General features: G+C 31.2%; 1 protein-coding gene across 9 annotated transcripts; it reads left to right on the forward strand.

Moving 5' to 3' along the window:
- Positions 1 to 27,949, forward strand: LOC127737983 (basic salivary proline-rich protein 4-like). 9 transcript variants are annotated; one of them, XM_052248953.1, is made up of 14 exons: positions 2 to 142; positions 1,346 to 1,412; positions 12,131 to 12,175; positions 12,679 to 12,729; positions 13,387 to 13,452; positions 14,104 to 14,163; positions 14,788 to 14,862; positions 16,029 to 16,088; positions 16,813 to 16,887; positions 19,875 to 19,925; positions 21,059 to 21,133; positions 22,314 to 22,382; positions 22,910 to 22,989; positions 27,816 to 27,949. In XM_052248953.1, exons 1-13 carry the CDS (start codon positions 77 to 79, stop codon positions 22,975 to 22,977), a joined length of 828 nt encoding a protein of 275 aa, XP_052104913.1. In that variant the 5' UTR covers positions 2 to 76; the 3' UTR covers positions 22,978 to 22,989; positions 27,816 to 27,949. The 9 variants fall into 9 exon arrangements, with proteins under 9 accessions (XP_052104918.1, XP_052104920.1, XP_052104919.1 ...); XM_052248955.1 differs by having other exon boundaries at positions 12,679 to 12,711; XM_052248954.1 differs by having other exon boundaries at positions 12,682 to 12,729.

The raw sequence follows: 27,949 nt of genomic DNA on the forward strand, positions 1-27,949 counted from the left end.
CGATCTTGCTTACTTGTCGTCATGACTCATATATATAAAAGCGCAATTCTGTCCTGCAATCGCCACACAGAGCAATATGGATTTGAAGCTAGTTACTGTTTTATTTGGTCTCCTGTGTTTTACACAGTCACTACCGTTCCAGGTAAGTCTTTAGAAATATCTATTTTTTTAAATGCATTTTTTTCAACAGTGAGGGCGCAACTGGTGTGTATAGTTTTTTAATCGCGTTTTGAAGTATTTGTTAAAACTAACATTATTTATCCTGAAAATTAGAACAAGATATCATGAATATTTGAAGAAGCATATAAAAATTATGAGATTGATATGGTTGTCAATGCGATAACTTTCCATCAAAAACCAAAGGTCGAAGAGGTTAGCAACTATAGGGCATTGTGTGGCCTTCAACAATAAGCACACACCCATACCTCATAGTGAGCTATGAAAGGCCGTGGTATGATAAAATGTGAAACAATTCAACCGAGAAAACTAACTGATGTATGCTAAAAACAACAGTAAAAACAATAAGACAGACAACAATTGCATTAAAAGCTCCTGACTGTGGAAGGCAATTATGACCATTTCTCCTATATTTGTTTCACTAACGGGGTCAAAGTCTTAAAGTAATTATACTTATTGGAAAAATATACTTGATTTACATATATTTCTATATAAACAATATGATAAAAATGTTTTGCAGTACTACATGTATACATTGTATTTGAAGACAGTTTTCATACATTACAAATTTTACACGTTTTTGTAAAATATTGTATTGTATGTAATATGAATTCCTGATATAGAAATCGTCTCGTAATTGTATTTTCAAATTATTACTTTTTTTTCTCCCAAAAGCTCAAAACTGATTTTGTAAGTATCGGTACACTTTTAGCCAATTTCATGGTAAAATAACAAAAATTCTAAGGTGTACACGCACAACAACTGACTGCTTGTGAACTTCACCTGGTTTTTATATCCTGTATTTACTGTTTTCATTAGAGAAACTACCTGCTCTACAACCATTCATTTCATGTTCTGTTAAATGCTATGTATTCAACATTGGTACAAACAAAACTTGTCACTTCATTTGAACATTTAAAAATTAATATTCGAATCAGACATGGCTACATGATTAATTTAAAATGAAAAGTACCATATGTATTAAAGTGTTAAATTGAAACTACCAAATTGAATATTGATAGTAAACTATTTCAGTCCAATTATTGGATCGTATATTTTTTAATGCAAAAGAATTTTAATGAGAAAACATGTTATTTTTTTAATTAGAAATGAAATGCAGTAATATTCTATCTTATTAATAAACACATTTTTTTTATCTTAATTAAAGGAACGTGGGGATATAGATGACAGAAGAGAGCTAGAAGAAATCTTAAAAGAGCTTAAATACCTAAGAGGTAACGTAAAACATTCTTTGGTCATCTGCTTAAATCTGCAAGTTCATTTGTTTAAAAGTCAAAATGCAATTTACATAAGAATTCCATTTTCTCCTAAAACAGCATCACTTTGTCAATGCAGTTTAATGGACAAATCCTAGCTTGGAATGAAGACTTAACACTGCAATGGAAACATTTCGGAATTTTGGGTCTTCAGTGCTCTCCAACTTCGTTCTTTATTTAGTCTGTTTAACTGTTTTGATTCGAGCGATACCGGTGAGTGTTTTGTAGACGAAACGGAGGTATGGCTTACAAAATTTTCTTATTTCAGAATGGGTAAAATTTTATGAAAAGATGATTATATATTTTAGATAGATAACTATACCTCTTTTCTCTTCTTCAGAAGGGGTAAAATTTTATGAAAAAGATTATTTTATATTTTAGATAGATAACTATTCCTCTTTCCCCAACTTCAGTTGGGATAAAATTTGCTAGACCAATTGTATATGATACTGCAGAATATATGGACGAAAGTTAGAAAAAGACAAGATCGCCAAAGAGAGGCTATGGAAAAAATGAAACACGGAAATCTTTAGTTCTTTACAAAAAAAAAAAACAAAAAAACAACAACAAAAAAACGAAATTTATCTTTGATGAGTTTTTTTTTTTTATTGTTTAACATTTGGACTTTGACACTTGTGTGGATTGAAAAAAAAAATCGGTTATCGTCGATGCATCAATTCTTATGTAAATTGAGAAGCTGGATCTGCTTTTCTTTATTACCTTGTCAGTTTATAAAGAGACAATGTTAAACATAAGTAACAGACAAACGTAGTTTTTCGGTGTTCAATACTATATGGTCAGACGTCAAATTTTATGAGGAAAACAAAGTAGATAAAAAGTTCAAAATGCAAAGTATAATTTTTAAATATACCAATCAAGGTTAATTCCATTTGATTTGGCTAATATTGTTATTTTTTGGTAAATATTTGAAAAAAAAATTTTAAAAACTAAAATTGTAATATAATTTTGAAATGTCGACATCTGTACCAATACCTTAATAGTAAAAGTATCAGTGGAAAATCTAGTGTCTCCCCTGTAAACACTGAAAACTCTTTTCAATGTTTCTCCCGTTTTAGCAAAGGCGCTATTAATTATGAATTCAAAAGAAAATGTTCTGGTAAATAGTAACAATAAATATAAATTAAGATGAAAACAAAATGTCCATATAATGTTATCATTCCCTCCTAAAATAGCAAACGACGAGTACAACAGGCTATAGGAGCTTTGTGTTAAATTGGTTTAAAATGTTGCTATGCGAATAAAGTACTGGAATACCAACTTCAACACTTTATTTTTCTATTGGCTCTCTGGAACATACCAATTAGCCGTACATTTAGTTTAAACATATTTTATTGTCTAAATAATAATTGGATACAAGTTATAACAACTTAACATAATCCTCTCCAATTAAGTACAATATACACAATTTCAAGATTCGGCAATTATATAATTCAGTACAATATGAAAAATATATACAATAAATATATTATGTTTAAACAGTAACAGTTGGGTACGAGTACATTTAAGATACAGCAATATTAATCAAAGAATCGTTTTGTATGGCGTATATAGCTATGCATATTTCTGAAAAGGATTGTGTTTTGTTCCAAACAAAATATATTCTATGGAAATAGCAACTAACTCTAAGAACGTTGATGAAACTTACTATTAAAATGTCCAAATATTACAATTATAGTTTTTTGTTCTCAGGTATTCCGATTACGTCAGAACTCTTTTCCTCAGAAATATTTATTGTTGGAGAAAATGTCCATACAATATTGCACATAGGACACCACTCATCAAAATTATGTTTGAAATCGACTTTACCTAAGTTTTCCGGTCACAATCACGAATAGGTTGACCAATACGATGTGTCAGTATCCCAACTGATTAGCGACATGTTTTTGCGGTCTTAGCCTGGTATCTATAATGATGTCATTTAGATCATTTTCGATTACTGTCGCAGTGGAAAATACAATATTAGCAGTAAATTATTTTGCAAAATTCAATTCCAGGTATAGATGATTAAATCATGTCAGGTAGTTTTACATAACTTATTGAGTGGACAATATACAATTCAATCAAATCCGACCGGCAATGCAGAGAGGTGCAAAAACTGTTTATTTCGTATACAGGTATTTGTAAAAGATTTTCGATATAAAACCAAACTCATCAAAAATACCTGGCCTAATCATCAAAAATACCTGGCCTAAGACGCGCGTTTTGTCTGCAAAAGACTCATCAGACTCATAAGCTTAAGTCAAAAGGCAAAATAAAGTACGAAGTTGAAGGGCATTGAGTGCGCAAAATTCCAAAAAGTTTTGAAAATATAACTCTAAAATTAATGATCTCATTGCTTTCGATGTAAAACTTAGAAGAGCCATTCGGGTAACAATGCTATTGTTGACACGTTCGGCAGAGAAACGTGTTACAGTTTGTTCGCGTAGCATAGATCAGTAAGTTGCAGTTTGTTTGCGTATCCTAGACTAACACGTTGCTGTTGGTTCGAATACCCTTGAGCTTCATGTTGCTGTTGGTTTGCGTACCATAGAGTTACACGAGTACTAGTTAGTTCACTTAGCATAGAGAAACGTGTTACAGTTCCTTTGCGTTACTTAGAGCACCGCGTTTTTATTGTATGTTTGAATTTGTTCTGATCTAGGAATTCAAAAATATGTCATAACAAATAAAACTTGCCCTTGCTTCATATTTCAGAAAAATCACACAAATACGAGGTTATTTCTGCATGATATAAAAAATTTAGTGCCTTTGTCAAAAAAGTGTTGTATTCAGACAGAGAAACGTGTTACAGTTCCTTTGCGATACTTAGAGCACCGCGTTTTTATTGTATGTTTGTATTTGTTCTGATCTAGGAATTCAAAAATATGTCATAACAAATAAAACTTGCCCTTGCTTCATATTTCAGAAAAATCACACAAATACGAGGTAATTTCTGCATGATATAAAAAATTTAGTGCCTTTGTCAAAAAAGTGTTGTATTCAGACATTAGTATTTAGAAAATCTTCTGCTGACCTGTCGCCTGACGCCATTTTGGTGAAATTATAATCTCAATTTGATTTTATATGCATCTAATTACAGTTACTGGTGTAGATAAGTCCATTAGTCCATAATATGGGTGACGTGTTTTCGTGTGATACACGTTCCCTACAGGTATGCGAATCACATTCTCTGTGAAGCAACAACGCGTTGCTAAAGTGTACCCGAACAAACTATTACGTGTTGCTTTATGGTATGCGATCCAACAGCAACACGTTGATCTGGGGTACGCTAACAAAATTTCACGCGTTTCTCTGGCGAGCGTGTAAAAATTTACATTGTAACCAGAATGGCCTTTCATACAAATTCGTCAATTTTCATCATTCAAAACCATTTAGTCTTATGTTTAAATAAATGACAGCCATTTTTTGTCAAAACAGTACCCCAGCCTGACGTGTGCTAAAAAAATATATAACATACCTTCATATAATTTACCGCAGACCTTTGATAACTTAATTCACATTTTAGAAAAAGCCTCCTGACGTTTCACAGCTTGAAATATTATATGTTATTTGCTTTGTTTTTTGTCATTTGATTAATTAATGTCTGTTAGTCTTATTCCTCTCTTCTTTTATTCAAATTGAATGATGCAAACTTGAATGTCCATTGTACTGATCACTGACTTATTTTTCCTGTTAAATAATAAAATATAATCTATACAAAATGAAACAACAGTTCCATGCATCCGAAGCGCTTTTCTGATTTTAATTTCACCAGGAACGCTAAAGCCAAATTTTAGACAGGTTTGTTATAAATCATGTCAGTACCGAATCGAAGTACTGCCTACTGAATTAGAAGAGTTATGGCCCTTGCACTAAGGTAAATGGTGTTTCATAGCTCCGTTGAAAAAATGTATTTTTCTAAAGACAAATATTGATATATGGTATAAAATACTAAGTAGGTATAAGTTGAAAACGATAGAAATTCCAATAATTCAAGACGAAGATTTTCCAATTTTGTAAGACAATACATAAAAAATATTGATGTTTACGGATAAATAAAATCCAGACGAAGGAAAAACATGGAAGCCTCCTATGCAAAAGCAGCTAGTGGTGACAACAGCAACAAGAAGCAAGGTGAATATAAAAAATAGGTCAAGCAAAATCAATCTTTCTCCTTGAAGAAGACGTTTATGGGGAAAATCCTGTAGATTCTAGGGGAAATCGCTCCTTTCTGATACAAGCAGATTCTAAAGTTTACAAAGCAATTAATGACCAAGTACCGGTAAGATCGTTGATTGGTTTGCAGAGAGTTCGTGGCATCTGGCGATTATGTTTTGACAACGAGTTTGCTAGAAAAGATCCACTGTCCACGGGGGTAACTATCAGGAGAAAATCCATAACTCTATACTCTAGAAACCATAAAATCATACTCAAAGAACAACAAGACACAATGAAAGTACGGGTGAAATATGTGCCCTATCTGCAGATGATGACCAGATAATAAGAACACTTGAAACCTCAGTTAGAAAATGTGAAGTTATTAACTTTTACAAAGAAAGACTAAGAATCGACAATCTTCTAACTAACTATAGAACAGGTGATCGCATCGTGATATGCAAACCTTTTGATTCACCTCTACCAAAGTCGCTACAGATTCGAAAATATTGGGCTAATATACGGCACTATGGTCATGCCTCCCCAAATAGACAAAATACGAAGTGTGGTTAATGCTTTACTGAAGGACATACAACAAGGGACTGTACTAACGGCTGGAAATGTAAAAATTGTGGCAAATATGGTCATAAATAATATGGGTGTGCAGATGATGAATTTGAAGGTGATGATAACTTCATTACAACCATGGACGGTGTAAAAAATCAAGATATCAGTGAAAGTCACGACAGGAATGAAGAACAATATAATGAAATGAACAGGTAAATTGAGGAAAGTGAAGTCTACTCCTAGAAAACCGCTCATGAATACAGAGGAAAGGAAAAAGTCGAACAGTGATGTAGAACAATCTCAGTCGATCATCGGAACCATGATGGTATGTCTTCTAGAAAAGACAGTACACAACAGCAAAGTGTAAAACAAAAGGAAATGTAACAAACACAGAAAAGAAACAAGGCATTACCAAATATTTGACAACGAATAGGAGTGTTCATAGTAACCCTATAAACAACATTCATAAGCAGACAGGAGGGTCAACTCGGAATGTTAAAAAGTCTCCTGTGACTCCTACAGAAAATCTGCACGACGCGACAAGAGATAAAGCAGCACAAAAGCCCAAAACGAAACGCTAATTTGCCATTTGAAGGGTGCAATACACAACTTAGACTAAAATACTTTTATTATAAATTGTAAAAAAAAGGTATAAAAAAAAATTATAATTCACAAAATTGTATATACATTTACAGCGCTGATCTTATTTATTATCTAAGATGTTTAGGTGACATAACAATGAATTGTTGTTCACATTTACAGAAAAATATCAATTGAATCAAGAGTCATATTCACACAACTATGGTCATGTAGATAAAAAAAAATCTTTTTTTTTGGCAAAGTTTCAATCCTGAAAAATAAAATGATAAAGATTAATGCAGAGAAAAACAAAGTTTGTATAAAGCAAAAAACTATCAATGGGGAATCAAAACATCCACATAATAAAATAGTAAATATATCATACGCAGAAAGCTTAAACTGTTAAATGAAACAATAAGTCGCAATGTAAAGAAAATGCGATTATTTTAGTGGCAATATCAAAATGGTGTCAATCATGCATACACATGAACTAAAAACTTGTAATTTCTAAATTGGTCCTTGTAAAACTTTCCCTTACTTTAAACAGGTATATATATTTATGTAAACAAGTTTATTGGTAATGTGAAGCAAAAAAAAAAAGAAAAGAAATGCTTATATTGTTTCATCTTTACATTGTTTTTTTATGTATGGATATGTATTAATGTAAAGAAATACCAAAATGTAGTATGTGATGTCTTCAAACCTACACACTATGTATTTGATCAACACATGCAGAAAAATGTATTGTTTCAACACGTGCTTTTGTTTAAATTCATGATCACGTGGTTAAAAATATATAGGTCATTCCATCTTATAAATAGTGATACTGTTGAACATTTAATAACAATGTCTCCTACATCTTTTTAAGAATATAAAGAAACGTAGGATAAATCAAAGCAATCACCAACGTCTTGCTCAAAATAGATTACACTATATTGATTATAAGTCCTGTAAACACTGCGAGGTCAAAATACAGAACGAACGTAACTGGAAATAGAGCACAAAAAATCATGAGTACATAAGTTTAAATAAACTAAAAAATAAACACCCTTTTAACTATATAAATAGAGAGGTCATCAATAATTCAGCCGGGATTCAAAGACACAATTATACAGCAAATTACTTTCAAATTGATGAAAATGAACTGCGAAAAATACCATCTAAAAATAAGATAGAGAAAACATCGCTCCGCACGATTCAAAAAACGTATAGAAAGCAATGAAGCGTGTCAATTACATTCTCAGGTAAAATACGGATCTGTAATAAATACAAGCAAAAGCGTTGAATCCCTTTACAAACACAAAGGTAATAAACCATAAGTTTTAATGGAGTAAAAAAATGTAAAAAAAACAAAAAAGTGATTTAAAAACAGTATTTTATGTAAATAGATTAACAATGAAAAAGTTTATAAATCTGCAGAAGCAGTACAAAATCAAAGTTAAAAAGAAATACTCACCATGCATGAAGTTCAAAATGGTTTTTTTTTCTTAATCCCCAACGAAAAATAATCTTCACATATGCACGATCAACACTAAAAACCTGCAGCAACCTGACAAAAATAAATAAAGTAATAAGTTGGTAAAATCATCAAAAAAGTGATATAATATTCATTCAAGAAACACTTTTCTCAAATAAAGAGTAAAACAACAAAAATACCGAACTTTAAGGAAAATTCAAAACGGAAATTCCCTTAACAGTTGGCAAAATCAAAAGCTCAAACACATCAAACGAATGGAAAACAACTGTCGTATTCCAGACTTGGTACAGGCATTTCCTTATGTAGAAAATGCTGGATTAAAAATGGTTTACATTAAATAAAGAAATTGGTAAAAAATCTTTTCAAAAAGGATGGAACAAGCGATTCGCGTGAAGTAGCAATATGGATAAAAGATGGGATTAGTTTTAAATATATAAAGATGAACATAAAGATTCAGAAGGAAGATTCATTCTAATTAATATAGAAATTAACGAAAACATTCACACCTTAGTAAATATTTATGCCCCAAACAACTTGAGGGAAAGAAACATTTTTTTAACAATAAAATCTTATGTACATAAATATGGTGTAGGACAAACAATACTTGGAGGTGATTTCAACGATATATGATCAATACTAGATATAAAAAATAAGTTATCAATGTGAAGGGGAAGTAACTGACAACGAATGTACAGATGCTATTTTTAAAATGAAGTTTAATAAATCCCCTGGTCTAGATGGTCTGACAGTGGAATTTTATAGGAAGTTTTGGAATTGTTTGAAAATATTATTGTTAAGTTATTAGATAATAGTTATGAAAAAAACGAACTTACTAATTCACAAAAGAAAGATGCAACTTCTCTGGTATATAAAAAGAATGACCCCTCTTTCATTAAGCAATTATCATCCATTCACCCTGCTAAATATTGATAGGCCTAGATCAAACTGGATATGTAAAAAATAGATATATTGGTTTTAACATCAGACAAATACAAGATGTAATTGATTATTCTGAAAAAATTAATACAGAAGGAGAAATTCTTTCTCTAGACACTAGTAAGGCTTTCGAATCTCTAGAATGGAATTTTATGACAGAAACTCTTAAACGGTTTGATTTAAACATGGCTTTATCAGATGGGTTGAAACAAAGTACAATGACATTAAAGGATCTATCTTAAATAATGGGTGGGTATCTAGCCACTTTAGAATTAAAAGAGGTATACGACAAGGATGTACAATTTCCGCTTTATTCTTTGTAATAACAGTTGAAATAATAATCAGATTGAGAATCAATAAAAGAATAAAGGGTATAGCAATTAAACTGGATGGGAAATCTTATGATTTAAGGATATGCCAATTAGCTGATGACACGACATTATTTCTTCATTATCGTCAAGAAATGAGCCTTGCACTTAGCATAATTGAATCATTTGGGAGTTTTTTTCGGGGTTAAAACTTTACAGGAATAAAACTGAAGGAGTATGTGTCTTGGGAGATTAAAAAGTAACAAAGATAAATTTGAAAATAAATTGGACACACGAACCAGTTAAAAGTCTTGGTATTTATTTTGGTTATGATAATAAAGAACGCAAATATTAGACATGGAAAAGGTTTTAGATAAAATAGGAAAACTCGTTGACAGATGGTCAAAAAGAAACTTAACACTGCTTGGAAAAGTTTTAATTGTAAAAGCTCTACTGCTTTCAAAAATAATCTATGTGGCTTTTAACAGCATTAAAATTAAAGACAATATACAAATTCTAAATAATATGATATATAGATTCATTTGGAATTAGTGAAAGGATAAGATAAAGGAGTCAAACTTTACTAAAAACTTCTCTGAGGGAGGGTTAAAAATGATTAATGTGGAGACGTACATAAGAGCTATACATATAAAATGGATTAAAAAATACTACAGCCAGGAAATGCTAACTGGTCGGTATTGTCAAGGCTTTACTTACATGAGTTTGGCAAAATATGCTTATCTTTAAGATGAATATAAACAAAACAAATTTACTTGATTAAAAAATATGGAATAATTCACCAACATTTGACCAAGAATTGATCAAATCATGGTTAATAGTAAATCATTCTAAAAATAATAAAACATGTATTTTTTAGATATCAAAAATCAAATAATCTGGGGAAATATACTGATAAAATTTAAAGGAAAGTGCTTGTTTTTTAATAAATAGATTGAAAGTGATATTTTATAAATAAACGACAAAATTGACAACAGAGCACATATATCAGAAGAAATAATCACCTCAAAATTAAAAAAATTAAAAGTAACCGGATAGCTGAACTGTCTATACTTAAACAACCAATACCAAAACACTGGACTCAGAAGCTTAATAATGAGAAATCATTCAAAACTAATGTCAATATCAACCGAACAAAAATAAAACTTGGAAATAATGATGACTTACTTTCCATAAAAAATAAAGATGTAAATAAGATAGTATGAAGTTTGAAAAAAAAACCAGAAACACCTATTGGATTTTTGAAATGGGAAAGGGTGTTAAAACAGATAGTTTAGAAAATGAATTTAAAAACTCTGTATAATACACGTTCGAGTATTTAAAAGATAATAAAACTAAAACGTTCCGATGGAAATTAATGCATTTTATTTTGCCAAATAAGGAGCTGTTGTTCCAATAAACTGTTGGAAAATAACCTTTGTATACTTTGTAATGAACTAGATAATTACAAATATTTTTTCATAAATTGTTCATATCATAAAACATTTTGGAAATCAATGAAAGGTGTACATAATCAATTCGGCATTGATGAACATGTAATAAGCCTTCGTTCTCTAGTAATATGATATACAATTTGTGATGAAGCTTATTTTGCGCTGAATCACTTACTTAGATTAATGTTCTTGTCGGTTTATAAAGCACACTTTGTATCAAAGAGTAAGGCCAAGCAAATAGACACAGTGAAAATATTCAAAAATGAACTTAAAAATATAGTAGAATTATACAGTATGACAAATATAAAGATAAGCTTAGTTCATAGTTTGAACACAAATTAAATCGTTTGTGTAATTGATAGGCTGCAAAGCTGAAGAATGTGTCATAGAAGAATTTTGAATTATTTTGATTTTCAACATTTCTGTATAGATTTTGACTATTTCTAATTAATTTAGTGTCATAAATTTAGAGAAATCATCACGTGACAAGTTCAAGTTGAGTTAATTATGTGTAATTTAATTATTTGGACATTCTCGTTAGCATGAGTACTATTAGTTGACAGAATTGTAATTATGACTTTTGTGCTAATTAGAATGAATTCATTTACTTATAATTTGTCATAATAAAATGGTATAAATATGTTGTAAATTCAAAAGTAGGATGAGAGTATGATAGTAACATAAGTAGAATTGTACTATTACAGTAGGAGTCATATTGTATCGACATTAACCTTAGATGAGACTTTGGCTTGGAATTAAATTAGAAAATCTTTAAAAAAAAAGTACTGACTACTGAGAATACGATACCCTCGGTCCACCAGCAGCGGTATCAACCAAGTGCTGTAAAAATGAAAACTATAAATTTGATGCGTCCGATGCACTTTTCTGGGTTTACTTTCATCAGTAACGCTCATAGCCGATTATTTGAAAGCCAAGTATGTATAAGAAGCAAAACATCTGAAGAGCTATATGACCAAAAGGGACCTAAAATGATGACCAAATTCATATAAGGTCAACTTTGCCTAAGGGAGTTGAAACCTTAGTTTCTTCGAAAATTTGTTAATGGTTAAACGGACAATTTTAGAAAGGCTTGTTACAGATCATGTATGTACCGAAGTACTGACTACTTAGCTAATGATGCCCTCGGGGACTGATATACAAATTTATAGATAACTGAATAATAATGAAATATCTTTTTTAAAGGAAAACCGAGACCAACTGGATTGCCTAAAGAAGACGAAAGAAAAGGTACATATTTATAATATAAAAATGAGGAAATGTGGTATGATTGCCAATGAGAAAGATATCCACCCAAGTTCAAATGAAGTGGATGAAAGCAACTATAGTACATATTAATAAACTCATCATAAATACCAGGATTGATACTTTGTACGTCAGACGCGCGTTTTGTTTACAAAAAGTTTGAAAAGGTCAATAGGAAAATAGTACGAAGTTGAAGAGCATTAAGAACCCAAAGTTAAAACATACTAAATCTGTTATCGTTCTTATTTAACGGACCTGCCAAATGAGCACATGACATGTCTGTTCTTTTAATGTGATATTTCTTAACGTGATATTTGATCATGAGATACTGTTGACATGCTTAATAACTCGTTGAGAATTTTAAAAAAGATGTGATTTGTGGTTTGTTCTAATGACGCAATACCAATTAACCATTATTTAAAGAACAAAAGGAAATTAAAAACGAGTATGAAACGCTGTTTAATATTCCTATGATCACTATGTTTTAGCAGGAAAACCAAAACCAACTGGATTGCCAAAAGGTAAAGACGAAAGTGAAGGTACTTATTATAACAATCTAATGTGGTTGTAGTTTACGATGAGCGCTGCAATTGTGTGTGATATTTATGTTCTTTTGGATTTCTTTTAAAAACAAATTTTTTACAGTCATTGAATTCATGTGGAGTTATCAAGCCTTTGGACCTATTTAAAGCTAAGGTATTGCTTAGATATTGTATTATATTGGTGACAATATGTTCACCGCTAGAAGTGTGTTTTATGTAAAATGAGTTGATGTATTATTGGCATATTTATATCATTTTCTTGTTTCCTAAGTTACCAGCTGAAACACGACAAACAATAGCAGAAAAGTATGACGGTTCAATAATTTCGAACTAAAGGATCTTTGTCCACAGTTATAACAATCACGGAATGAACTTAAACCGTCCGGATTTAATAACAACTAGCTAGTTTTCACATTTCCCTGTCCTTTATATCTTCATGTTTTAGTGTTACACGTTGTTTGGGTATAACCTTTTTAACTTGGCAGATGTAGCTTTTTCTAATTTTGGATGTTACTCCTATAATGTACAAACCATTACTGATTATGTTATATAGTAAATGTATTTTTTAATCATACGATAGATTCTGTTTTTATATTTCATTGTAATGGAAAACGTTTCTTAGATATAACTTTCATTTTCTATGTTTATGTACAGACAAGGGAAGACCACCACCAAAAGAGAGAAGACTCGGAAAAGATGATGTTGATGATGGAGACAAAAGTAAGATTTAAAAACCATTGATATTTGAAAGCTAATTATTTCTCTAAACAATGTAAATCGAAACTGATAATAAAGATTGCATAATCACACAAGAGAAAGTTTCTTTTCAAATCACAATTTTGATCATTTGAATTTTCTTTCCTGTAGCACGTTTTGCAGAATTTGTCAATCAAAACTACATACAACATCATTTCTTTTCCATTAAATTTGTTTCGTTGATGCAGATAAATATTTCTGATTGCACCGAAACTAAAAATGTGTTTTTGGCCGTCCGTTAGTAGTCTTTGTTAATTGTTGATTATGATGCAGTCTTTTCATGACAATGAATTAGTGCCATCAATTGAGCTAGGAATTTTTGGCAGACTATTTTGGTGCAATAACTTTAGATGTGTCAAAACTTATTGGATTTCTAAATTCAGTTCGACGTTCTTAAGTAAATGAGATAGTTTTACTAATGTTGTTGGAAGACAATAATTCAACTCTTACCTGCGATGTGGAGAGGTGCCATAACTGCTCATTTCCTATACTAGCACTGGTAAAGAGTTTGTAAGTGAAACAAAGAATTCATAACACCTCAATGAATGATGGGATATTTAAGGCAAAACATATACAAATACATTGGTATCTAAATAAAAATTAAATATGTTTTAGCTGGAAAACCAAAACCAACTGGATTGCCAAAAGGAGAAAGCGAAAAAGACGAAAGCGAAGGTACATATTAAAACAAACAAATATGTCTGCAGTTGAAATTGATTGTTGAAAGTTAGTTTCATTCCAAGTGTCTATCCAAAGTTTTGAACGTGGTCAATGGTTTGTTTACCGATGTATGTGTTAATAATGTCATTTTGGGTTTCTAATAAAACAGTTGTTTTACAGTCATTATTTTTATGTCGAGTTATCTAGCCTTTGAACCTATTTAGAGCTTATACATTGTATTATGTTGGTGACCATATGTTCACCTGTAGAAGTGTTTTTACTGTAAATGAGTTGATATTAATGGCGTTGTTTCTTGTTTAATAAATGACCACCTGAAACAAGACAAACAATAACAGAAAATTACGGACCCATTATTTCGAACTGAATTATCTTTGTTCATAGCTGTTACAATCACGTAATGAACTTATACGTCCGACCAAAGAAGACAACAAGCGCGTTTTTACATTTCTCCTTTCTTTATAGTCTTATGTTTTGTGTTACACGTTGTTTGAATTTAACCTTTAAACTTGACAGATGTAGCAATATCTAATTTTGAATGTTATATATTCTATTTAATATTTCATTGTAACGGAAAACGTTTCTTGGATGTAATTTTCATTTTTTTATGTTTATGTACAGAAAAGAAAAGACCCCCACCAAAAGAGAGACGACTCGGAGGAGGCGGAAAAGATAGTGCTGATGATGATGACAAAAGTAAGAATTTGAAGCACTGATATTGGAAAGCTATTCTTTTCTCTAACCTATGTAAATCGAAAATTTTATTAAAGATTGCATAACCAACAAGGGAATATTTCTTTCCTATTTCCAATTTTGATCATTTGAATTTTCTTTTACTGTAGTATAGTGTACAGAGTTTGTCCACCAACACGATATACAACATTATTTCTGTCTCATTAAGATTGTTCCATTGACGAATAATTCTGATTGCAATGAAAATTTAAATGTGTATTCTTGTCAAATATGTTTGGCCGTTCATTATTATTTATGTTAACAGTGTAGATCATTGATACAGTATTCTCATGACTATGAAATTGTCCTACTTCGATGTATTTGTCACAACATACAATATAATATTTGCTACACATTATTTTTAAATATTCATTTACAGAGTCTCAAGGAGCTAAAACTAAATCTTTTCGTTACCGGATCATGATTTTTAATTAAGCAAGGAAATCTAAGCCGACCGTTTGGAAGCAATATCTTAACATAAGTTCAAAGGTGTTAAAAATCAATCAAATTTTAAATTCAGTACAGCAATTTTTTAACAAATGAGGCAGTTTTATTTAACTAATTTAATGGTAATAATTCAAATCCAACCTGCAATGCGGTGAGGTGCCAAAACTGTTCATTTAATATACGGGTATTGGTAAATGATTTGTCAGGAAATTAAAGAATTCATAATTCCTCAATAAATGGTGGTGTATTTTAAGCAAAGGCAATCCATTCGAACAAGTTAACAGTTTTTCACAGTATGACATACTTTTCTATATATAACTACAGGACTTTATGATTTTATTTGTAAAGCAGATCTTTGATAGCTTTTGAAAGTTCTATTCACATTTTCTAGAGACTTCTGACGAATGACAGTTTGAGATATCAGATACACATTCCTTATACACATGTTACCATTGTTGAAGCATTGACGTTGCCTCATATATATCATTTGGCTATTTTTGTCATTTGGTTGAAGTTCCATGGCTATACACCACGACTATTATTCATACTGATAATATAAATTTATATTAAATGATGAAAAATGAATATGCAATTTATTGCTTACTTGCTTGCTTTTCCTATAATATAATGATACAACCTATACAAAAACATTGATATCTAAATAAAAATTTAATCTGTTTTAGCTGGAAAACCAAAACCAACAGGATTACCAGAAGGAGAAGACCAAGAAGACGGAAGTGAAGGTACATATTAAAACAAACAAATGTGTCTGCATTTAAAATTGACCGTTGAAAGTTAGTTACATTCCAAGTATGTCTATTCAAATTATTGAATTTGGTAATTGTTTTTTTATAGTTGCATATTATATTAATGTCCTTTCGGGTTTCTTATAAAACAGATTTTGTAGAGTCGTTGTTTTTATTTTGAGTTATTTTGAGTTATGTAGCCTTTTGACCTAAGTACGTTTTGCTGAGACGTGGTATATTGTGGGTTACCATATATTCATCTCCAGAAATGTTTTTTTATGTAAATGAGTTGATGTATTATTTGCGATTTTTTATCATTTTCTTGTTTCGTAAATTACCACCTGAAACACGACAAACAATAACAGAAAATTATGTCCCAATGATTTTGAACTAAATGATCTTTGTCCACAGTTGTAACAATGAAGGTATGAACTTAAACTTTTCGGACCTAATTGAAGACGAAATAACAACAAGCTAGTTTTCACTATTCCCTGTCCTTTATATTTTTATGTTTTTGTGTTACACGTTGTTTGAGTTTAACCTTTTTAACTTGGCAGATGTAGCTTTTACTAATTTTTGAAAGTTACTCATATTTCTTACAAATTATCACTGTCATGTTATATAATAAATGATTTTTTTTTTCATACGATATATTTTTTTATATTTAATTGTAACGGAAAACGTTTATTAGATGTATTTTTCATTTTTTTTTCATGATCAGGAAAGGGAAGACCACCACCAAAAGAGAGAAGATTCACTAAAGGTGGGAAAGATAGTGCTGATGATGGAGACAAAAGTAAGGTTTTAAAGGATTGATATAGGAAAGCTCAACGTTTCTGTAAACTATGTAAATCGACAATTTTAATAAAGATTGCATAATGACACAAGAAAATGTTTCGTTTCAATTTACAATTTTGATCATTTGAATTTTCTTTTACTGTAGTACGTTGTGCAGAGTTTGTCCATCAACACTACATACAACATAATTTCTGTCTCATTAAGTTTGTTCAATTGACGAATAATTCTGATTGCAGTGAAACTTCAAATGTGCATTCTTGTCAATTATTAATGTCGTGATTTTTTTGGCCGTTCATCATCTTATTTTCAATAGTGTAGATTATTGATGCAGTATTCTCACGACTATAAACTTCGATTGTTTGTCGCAATATTGTCTATAAATTCTTTTTCAATGTTCAACTCCAGTTCACAAGGTGCTAAAAATCCTTTCCGTTACCGGATAATGATTTTCAATTGAGTAAGGAAATGTTTGCCGATTGTTTGGACGTAATATCTTCACGAAACCCCAAAGTTCAGAAATGTCAAAATTATTCGATTTTCATATTCAGTACAAGCGTTCTTATTAATAAGGCAGTTTTAATTAATTTATTGAGTGACAATAATTCAAATTTGGCGAGGTTCCAACACTGTTCATTTCCTCTACCGGAATTTGTAAATTATTTTTCAGTAAAATAAAGAATTCACAACTTATGTTAGAAAAAGTCTATTGAAGGATACTCATCTTTTTTTTACCCTTTGTGAGCTTCGGACATTATTTTACTTTTAATGTAGATTAAGACTACTTCACATGGTGACAGTCTTTACAATTTACGTTATTGAGGTTCCAATTGAGGTAAAAAAAAGTAATATATACCCATCTGATTCCAGCATATATACTGACATCTCTGTGTAGTTATCCAATCACAAAACTCGACACATTTGTAAGCCGTATCATAATGATATAAACTATTCAAACATTTATTATTAACTGAATACATACAAATATATCTTGCAAATGGTAAATCCGTTGTAGTATCCGTTGTTGTGATCGGTCTGTTCTTTTAATGTTGTAATTTGTTGAGTGCATGTAGAACATGACATAATGGTTGCAGTCTTCATTACTGGTTTCGAATTGAAAAAATGATTGATTTTTGGTATGCTAAATGACGCAACATCATTTAACCATTAATTATTAAAGTAAAAAACGAGTATGATACGCTGTTCGACATTCCTGTAATCTATGTTAGAGAATTATTCTCATCCCACATCGCTTAGATGTTTTACATCATAATCACCGTAAAACAGAAAAAAGTATAATGTATATCAGCAGGTTTAGTACTCTGGTTTGCGTTCAAAAAGTTGTAAACATTCCTTGATACATCTTGTTTCATTTATATCAGTGTTGTGTCTTTTTAATATACCGATATCGTAGAGGTAAAAAGATAACCTTTAAAATCATTATACATCGTATGGGTTGGGAATATTTAACACCTGGTCATAACCGTTAGGCCGTTAAGTTTGAAAGGCTACAAACATAAAAGTATAAACTAGCTTCAAAACAAATCAGCACTTCAAATCAACTTATCTAGTAAATACGTATTTTGTCATGTGATAAATCCTGTTTTCTTGTAATTTTTCTTGTAATATAATACGTTTATTAGATGTATTTTCATCTTTTCGTATTTTTATGTAAAGGAGAAGAAAGACCTCCACAAAAAGAGGGACGAGAAGATAGTGTTGATAATGCTGACAAAAGTAAAATTTTGAAGCATTGATATTGAAAAGCTAATCTTTTCCCCTGTAAACTATTTGAGGCGAACATTTTTATAATGGTTGCATAATCATACAAGGGAATGGGTTTTTTTCTATTGACATTTTTGATCATTTTAATTTCCTTTTCCTGTAGTACGGTTTGCATAATTTGTCAATCAAACCTAAATATAACATCATTTTTCTCATTAAGTTTGTTTCATTGTTGCATAATTCTGATTGCAGTGAAACTTAAAATGTGTTTTCTTGTCAAATATTAATGTCATAAAAATTTTTGCCGACCATTATTAGTTTTTTTTTTAATATTGCTGATTATTGATACATAATTCGCATGGATATGAAGTAGTCTTTCTTCGATTATTTGTTGTAAACAAGTTTTCAATATTCAATTCCAGTTCACAGGATGTTGAAATTAATCCCTTACGTTACTGGATCATGTTTTTTAATTGAGCAAGGAAATTTAAGCCGACCGTATGGACGTAATATCTTAGCAACATCCCACAAATTCAGATGCTTGCTAAAATTTCGGTTTCAAAATTTAGAACAAAGCAAATGAAGCAATTTTACTTAATTTTTTTATTTACATTAATTCAAATCTAACCTACATTGCGGTAAGGTGTCAACAACACTTTTTTCGTATACTGGTATTTGTATTTGTATAATGTTTGCAGTAAAATAAAGAATACATAACTCCCCAATAAAATGAATGGTGGTAGATTTTAAGTTTCAAACAAGTTACCATGTATTCACAACAGTAAAAGAGTTTTATAGGTAGACATATCATATACACATCTAACCATTGTTGAAAACTTGACGTTGCATTGTAGATATCATTTGTTCGATATTCTAATATTTTCCCCCAGATATAGACCAATTTAGCTGGAATTGCCAAAACCTTTCAAAATTTTCGGTCCTCAATGATCTTGAATTTCGTACTATATTTCCCCTTTTAGCTTGTTTTATACGAGCATCAGTGAAGACATAAGTAGACGAAGTGAGCGTTTGGAAAACATAATTAAAATCCTGGCTTAATTGATAATTTTTTGGGCGCTATTTTTGTTGTTTGGTTACTGTTCCTTGACGCATTTACCACATCTGTTGATTTGAAAATATGAAATTCAAATTACATAATTGGAACATTTTTTGGCATAGCCTACTTATGGGTTTCTTCTGTTATATAATGATATACACTACACAAATATATTGATATTTAAATTAAAATTAAATCTGTTTTAGAAGGAAAACCAAGACCAACTGGATTGCCAAAAGGCGACGACGAAAGTGAAGGTAATTTTGGTTAAGGTATTAATGTAGTCATGCTATGAAATTCCCATTTGACGACATGTAGTCTGTTCTGTTAAAGTGATAATTTGTAAAATGATATTTGGTATTGAAATATTTTTTGCATGTTATATTACTCGTTGAGAATTTTTTTAAAAGATGTGATTTGTGGTAGGCTCTAATAATGCAATTTCAATCATCCCTTATCAACCATTCATTGTAGTACAAAAGGCAACTAAAAAAAGAGAATGATACGCTGTTAAACATTAAGATATGCGAAAAAAGTTGTTCTCATCCTAATGTAACGTATAGCAGAAGGTTTAGTAATTGTTGTTTCCTTTTAGAAATTGTAAGCATTCCTTGATACGTCTTATTGTTCTAATATTTTTATTATACCGATATCATTAGTTTAAAAATTAAACATATGCAATCATTAGTGTACGTGAAACATGTGATTCAGAAAGTATTATAGCTTGATCAGGAACACCAAAAATTTAAAAGGCGACAAAATAAATTTTGGAAGAGCTTAAAAACGAAATGAGTCTCAGAACAGCAAAAATCATTTTAGTATATTTCTTATTACTGATATTAATTGTATGTTATTTAATAGATTTTTTTTGTTATTCAATTGTTTGAATACAAAAGAAAATAGAAAGCTGAAAACTAGCTAAAATCCAGTGTTCATCAAAAGTCGTGAGCGTGGTCAATGGTTGTCTGCAGTTGAACGTAATATTTATGTCATTCGGATTCCTCATTGAATACAGATTTTCTAAGTCGCTGACAAGTGTTCAATTAAATTATTAGTTATCTTTGGACCTATTGAAGACTGTATGTATTATTTAGCCATTGTAAATTGTTGGTGACTATATGTCACTTCTAGAGGTCTTTTCTATGTCAATCTGTTTATATATAATAAGCGTATCTGTAAAATCTTTTTTTTTTTCTAATAAATTACCACCTGAGAACACATGACAAACAACAGCAGAATATTACGACCTGTAACTCCTATAAAGCATCACTTATTATGTGATCTGGTGAATATTTCCTTTATGAAATTATATACGATTTTCTGTTATTCCTTATTGCAAAGGAATACTCATATTGTATGTATTTTTTATTTTGATTTTTTTTATGTACAGGAAAGGAAAGACCCCAACCAAAAGAGAGACGATTTGGAGGAGGTGGAAAAGATAGTGCTAAAAAAGATGACAAAAGTAAGATTTTAAAATACTACTCATATCTCTGATGTATGCAAACCGAAAATTTTAATAAAGATTGCATAACAACACCAGGGAATGTTTCTTTTCAATTTACAAGTGATAAACCATTCATTCGTATAACCTTATCATGATTTTTAATTGCGACGATTTAAGCTGACAGTTTTGATGCAATATTTTAACAAAATTCCCAAAGCTAAGAGGTGTTAAAATCTTTTCTTGTAGCGGAACTAATTAAATGAGGCAATTTTTTACTTGACTTTTGGAGTGACAATAACATTTAAATCTAAATCTAACTTGCAATGCGACGAGGTGCCAAAAATGTTCATTTACTGAATTGGTTTAGGGGAAAGATTTTAAATTAAACAGTAAAATAATGACTCCTAAATAAAATGATGGTAGAAATTAAGTAAAATCAATTCTTTCATACAAGTTTTTCAGATACTAGGCAACAACGCAAATAAATGATAAAAATGTTATTAAAGAGAACAACTCCAATAAGGGATCGTCAAACGATTTCAACTATTCGATTTATTAGTAGATCTTGTCTTGCAGATCATTTTTTGCTTATGTAAGTTTCTATCTATCTATTATACTTTTTCAGATATTAGGCAAAAACGCAAACAATTAGTAAAAGTCGTCATTAAAGGGCAATAACTCCAATAAGGGGTCATCAGAAGATTTCAACCTTTTGACTTATTTGTAGAACTTATCTTGATAACCATTTTTGTTTCATAAAATTTCTCTCTTTCTATTATTTTCAAGATAATAGGCAAAAATTTAAAAGTCGGTAAATTTGTCATTTAAGGGCAATAACTCCTATAAATGGACAATAGGTAGATCTCATCATTCAAAACATTTCTGTCCTTGTCAGATTGTCTCTATTAATAGTTGTTTTCAGGTTAATAGACAAAACTTGCATTTCACCCCTATTTTCTATTTCTAGCCATGTTGGCCATCTTGGTTGGCAGGCGGGGGTCATCGAACACATTTTTAAAACTAGATACCCTAATTATGATTGTGGTTAAGTTTGGTTAAATTTGGATCAGTAGTTTCAGATGTAAAAGTTGACGACGACGGACGACGGACGATGAACGACGAACGACAAGTGATGAAAAAAGCTCATGTTGTCCTTTGGGAAAGGTGATCTAAAAATGAAAATTGCTTTTTTAAACAGGCAAACCAAGACCAACTGGATTGCTAAAAGAAGGAGACGATAAAAACAAGCTAGAAAAAGATGGTGAAGGTAATTAAAACATACCAGTATAAGTTGATTTATTATTCCTAAACGGTACTTCAATTGACGGTAAGAATTGTCTGTTCCGTTAAAAGAGAAGCGGAAGATACCAAAGTAATATTCACACTCATAATTAATGACAAACCGACAACGCCATGGAACAAAAACGAAAAACGAAAACGAAAAACGACCAAAAGACAAACAACAGTATACAAAAAATATGACCGAGCAACACGAACCCCACCGAAAAACCGAAGGTGTTCTCAGGAGCACAAATGTGATAAATCGTAAACTTTTAAGTTATAATTTATTCTGAGTGGATTTGAATTAATTAAATATACTGTATTTTATTATCAGATACAAATTTAATTTAATTACACGAGGGACTGAAAATCATCATTGTTTATTTGTATGAACGGTCTAACTTGTAAATGAATAAATAAAATAATTAATTAATTAGATATAACTCACTAATGCATTCCATTACTTTGGAAGCATTCAAACTGTAATTGAAATTTATTATATTATAATTGAAGATGGCGATAAAGGGCTATATGTAAGAACAATAGATGATTTGGTTGCTATAATTGACAAAAATCTATGAATATATTAACAGGTACGTTTTAAATAGAAAAAGGAAAAGATATTTCAAGGTGGTAATAAAAAAGAACCAACATCATTATGGCCAAAAGAAAAATTAACAGACAATTTTAAAAAAGACCACAACACAATACAAATTACCCTAATACGGAAGCCGATTAGGGCCATTCAAAATTTTTTTTTATGTCGGAATTACGACATAACATGTCGTTATAACGACATCACTATGTCGTAATTTCGACATAACATGTAGTTATAACGACATCGCTATGTCGTAATTTCGACATAACATGTCGTTATAACGACATCGCTATGTCGTAATTTCGACATAACATGTCATTATAACGACATCACCATGTCGTAATTTCGACATAACAAGTTGTAATTACGACATCACTATGTCGTAATTACGACATAGCTATGTCGTAATAACGACATCGTTATATATATAAAAGAATATGTTTTATGATTGCCAAGAGACTAAATGACACAGAAATTAACAACTATAAGTCATCATAATGCCCTCAATAATGAGAAAAGCCCCCGCATAGTCAGCTATAAAAGAGGGACGAAAGATACCAGAGGGAGAGTCCCCGAAATGACAGCTGTTTAACAATTTAATTCAAACGAGTGAAAATAACGGTTTTAATAATGTACAACCAAAGACCGAAACACGAATATGTAACACAGCAACAAATGACAACCACTGAATTACAGACTCCTGACCGCTATCTGATAATAACGACAACCTTATAGTCCAACTTTTCACTTTTTGAAGCGGTAGGAATTTCAAAATGGTCGCCAGTAAAGGCAAAGTTTGTAGCGTAAACAAATTCATCTTTTTTTTTTGAGAATAGTGAACACTTTATGCAATCAAGCTTAATTAAAGTTATTCACTAGCACCTCAGACTTGCACATACTAGAACTTTATTTATAATCAAGTCAAATGAGACCCAGTTGAATAGGGGAGCAATTCAAGCTCCCTGGAGCCTCTAATTATGTTTGGCATTGCAGGTTCTGAATAAGATGAATTTTAAGCTTTTCCCAATAAAGACTATGTTAAACTTTGGACTCATAGTGCCCAGACCCACGGATCTCTGTACCTTCATTTGTACACACTTGAATCTTAATGTACTACTGAGGCTTGATGCAAATTATAACTGCATTGCTATTGTTGGTTCTTAATGAGATTCTTCAAGCGTCCTCCCCATTGAAGCCCTATTAAAACTTTGTACCCCAAGTTCTTTTAACCACTGTTTTCCAGGACAACTATTCCTACAAACTTAGAGGGAGGGTTGGGATCCCGCTAACATGTTTAACCCCGCCACATTCTTAATGTATGTGTCTGTCCCAAGTCTTTAATTTACATATATGTTTTTCGTTTATTTTTGTACATAAAATAGGCCGCTAGTTTTTCTCGTCTGAATTGTATTACATTTGTCATTTTGGGGCCTTTTATAGCTGACTATGCGGTATGGGCTGTGATCATTGTTGAAGGCCGCACGGTGACCTATAATTGTTAATTTCTGTGTCATTTGGTTTCTTGTGGAGAGTTGCGTTTTTGAACAAACCAGCGTATCCCAAAGCCTTCATAACCTCTGTATGCCCCAAATAAGACGAAAAAACATCAAAATTGGAGAGAAAACTGAAAATAAATGGTTTCTAACTCAGGGATATTAACCCTTGGCATGCTGAATTGTTATCAGAAATTGTCTAAATTTCGAGTATTTGTAAAAATATGCAAACGATATGCAAATGAGCTGTACCCTGATGCTGATGCATACTGATTGCATTAAATCTAAGATAGCAAAGGGTTAATATCCCTGAGGTTAGAAACCATTTTTTCCAGTTTTCTCTCCAATTTTGATGTTTTTTCGTCAAATTTGGGACCTACAGAGGTTATCAAGGCCTTGGGATACGCTGGTTTGTTCAAAAACGCAACTCTCAACAAGAAACCAAATGACACAAAAATTTAAAATTAAAGTCACCGTACGGCCTTCAACAATGATCACAGCCCATACCGCATAGTCAGCTATAAAAGGCCCCGAAATGACAAATGTAATACAATTCAAACGAGAAAAACTAGCGGCCTATTTTATGTACAAAAATAAACGAAAAACAAATATGTAAATTAAAGACTTGGGACATACACATACATAAAGAATGTGGCGGGGTTAAACATGTTAGCAGGATCCTAACCCTCCCCTTAAGTTTGTAGGAATAGTTGTCCTGGGGAACAGTGGTTAAAAGAACTTGGGGTACAAAGCTTTAATAGGGCTTCAATGGGGAGGACGCTTGAAGAATCTCATTAAGAACCAACATTAGCAATGCAGTAACAATTTGCATCAAGTCTCAGTAGTTACTGTACATTAAGATTCAAGTGTGTACAAATGAAGGTACATAGATCCGTGGGTCTGAGCACTATGAGTCCAAAGTTTAACATAGTCTTTATTGGGAAAAGCTTAAAATTCATCTTATTCAGAACCTGCAATCGAAATGCAGGACTTCATAATTTACACAAATCTGTACATGCCAAACATAATTAGAGGCTCCAAGGAGCTTGAATTGCTCCCCTATTCAACTGGGTCTCATTTGACTTGATTATAAATAAAGTTCTAGTATGTGCAAGTCTGAGGTGCAAGTGAATAACTTTAATTAAGCTTGATTGCATATAGTGTTCATTATTCTAAAAAAAAAAGATGAATTTGTTTCCGCTACAAACTTTGCCTTTACTAACAACCATTTTGAAATGCCTATCGCATCAAAAAGTGAAAAGTTAAACTATAAGGTTGCCGTTATTATCAAATAGCGGTCAGGAGTCTGTAATTCAGTGGTTGTCATTTGTTGCTGTGTTACATATTCGTTTTTCGGTCTTTGTTTGTACATTATTAAAACCGTTATTTTCACCCGTTTGGATTACATTATTAAACAGCTGTCATGTCGGGGACTCTCCCTCTGGTATCTTTCGTCCCTCTTTTATAGCTGACTATGCGGGGGCTTTTCTCATTATTGAGGGCATTATGATGACCTATAGTTGTTAATTTCTGTGTCATTAAGTCTCTTGGCAATCATAATACATATTCTTATATATATATAGCGATGTCGTTATTACGACATAGTGATGTCGTAATAACGACATGTTATGTCGAAATTACGACATAGCGATGTCGTTATAACGACATGTTATGTCGAAATTACGACATAGCGATGTCGTAATTACGACATAATTATTTGTTTTTGAATGGCCCTAACGAATAACGATTGAGCAACAAAAATCCCTCAAAAACTTAAAGTTGACTAGCATGCTCTGGAAGAATAAACAGCTGCTGCTTCACCTCTTTGCACCCACCATGTTCTTCTCAAACTGTATATAATCATGTGATTAGTGTTAAGTCTTTCAAATGTCAGAGGAACAATGAGGAGAATGTGACTCTTAGAAGTCCCGTTATGGTGCAAAAAACTCATACATGTGACTGAAAATATTTTACTAGAATAAACCCTTGGTTCTGTAGTCCTTTAAACCAGCAATACTCTATTGAGGAAAATCTGGAATATTATATCAGCTGTGAAATATATTTAGGTGTTGCTAGAATGTTGATGCATCAAATTTGAAAATAATTTACCATTTCTTGTGGTATTACTTTCCTCAACCAATCTGTTCTGTTATGTCCATTTTAATGGTGTAGGATTTTCTGCTTGTCATTTACTCTCTTTTGTTTCAAGGTCTAGTTTTAGTATGAAGCAGGCTAAGATATATATTTTGAGTTCTTAACTTCAAACAGTGCAATTATCATTCGGACGACCTTTTGAATTCTTCAGTAAAAACATCTTTTTTTTACTGGAATGTGATGTGAAAGTATAGTGCTGGAAGCAACTTCATTTCATTCTTATTGAAAACACTCTTGTATTAAATCATCTCATATTAAGGACCAAACCAAAGTGAATAGGTGCACAGTTGAATGTCGACTATCTGCTAAAATATCCTTTTGTTAATTTTAAAAAAAGTGAATATTTTTTTTCTCAATAAAATGAAAACATGTTTTTTAAATTACGTATGTACCAAAAAGCAGAAATCTTTAGTTTGAATGTTATTTGAATATTTTAATGACAAAGTAATTTGGATATCTAGGAGAGTTCAAGCAGGTCTTGTTTTTCAATCTTTAGCTGAAGTTTAAAAGAAGTATGAAACAGACTATCTATTGTTCAAACTTACATTGTTTTAGTTCAATTACCATTATCGAAAATGAATATATCAAAATTCGGGCATTGTTAGATTGCAGGAATTTGTGAAACGCTTTTAAGTTATCTAATTGCGAAATCATTTGCTTCTACACCAAAACGAAACTTCAGTGGGACAACTGTAAGAACAATTGCAAAATAACAGTTTGAGTTTAATTGTGTTTGTGACTTTTCAGACAATTATAGATGTCTAATGAAGCAAATACAAAAATATAAGATAAAAAGGAGCCTGTAAATTAGAATTTTAAGTCTTCACTAATCAAACAAAAAATACTTGATTGAATAACATGTGAAATAACTTGATTAAACGGTAGTTAATCTATGAATGGTATAGCAGTCAAAAGCAAAATGCATTATTATGTGAAGAATTAAATAAATGATAAATAGATAAATGTTATGTTACGTACGCATATTTTAAGTATATTTATATGCAGTGGCGTTACGATGTTGTTGCAAAATAACATCACCAGAATCTATTCAAATTTAAACAGACTTCAACTAACAACCACTATACCCAAACACTAAGACAGACAAAAAGCATGAAAAAAACAAACAACAAAAAACTAATTAAATGAAAGGTGATAACCATATTTTCTGTTGTAGATGGACCTGTACAAAATGAATAACCGAAATGATTATGGACTTTGAGAACAATACATCTATCAGCGAACTTCTGTTTAACTCTTATAAATCTATCCATTCTTAAACTTTTGTAATGAATAAAGAACTGCATCGAT

This window comes from Mytilus californianus, unplaced genomic scaffold (assembly GCF_021869535.1).
Source record: "Mytilus californianus isolate M0D057914Y unplaced genomic scaffold, xbMytCali1.0.p SCAF_4, whole genome shotgun sequence".
In the NCBI taxonomy this organism is placed as follows: Eukaryota; Metazoa; Mollusca; class Bivalvia; order Mytilida; family Mytilidae; genus Mytilus; species Mytilus californianus.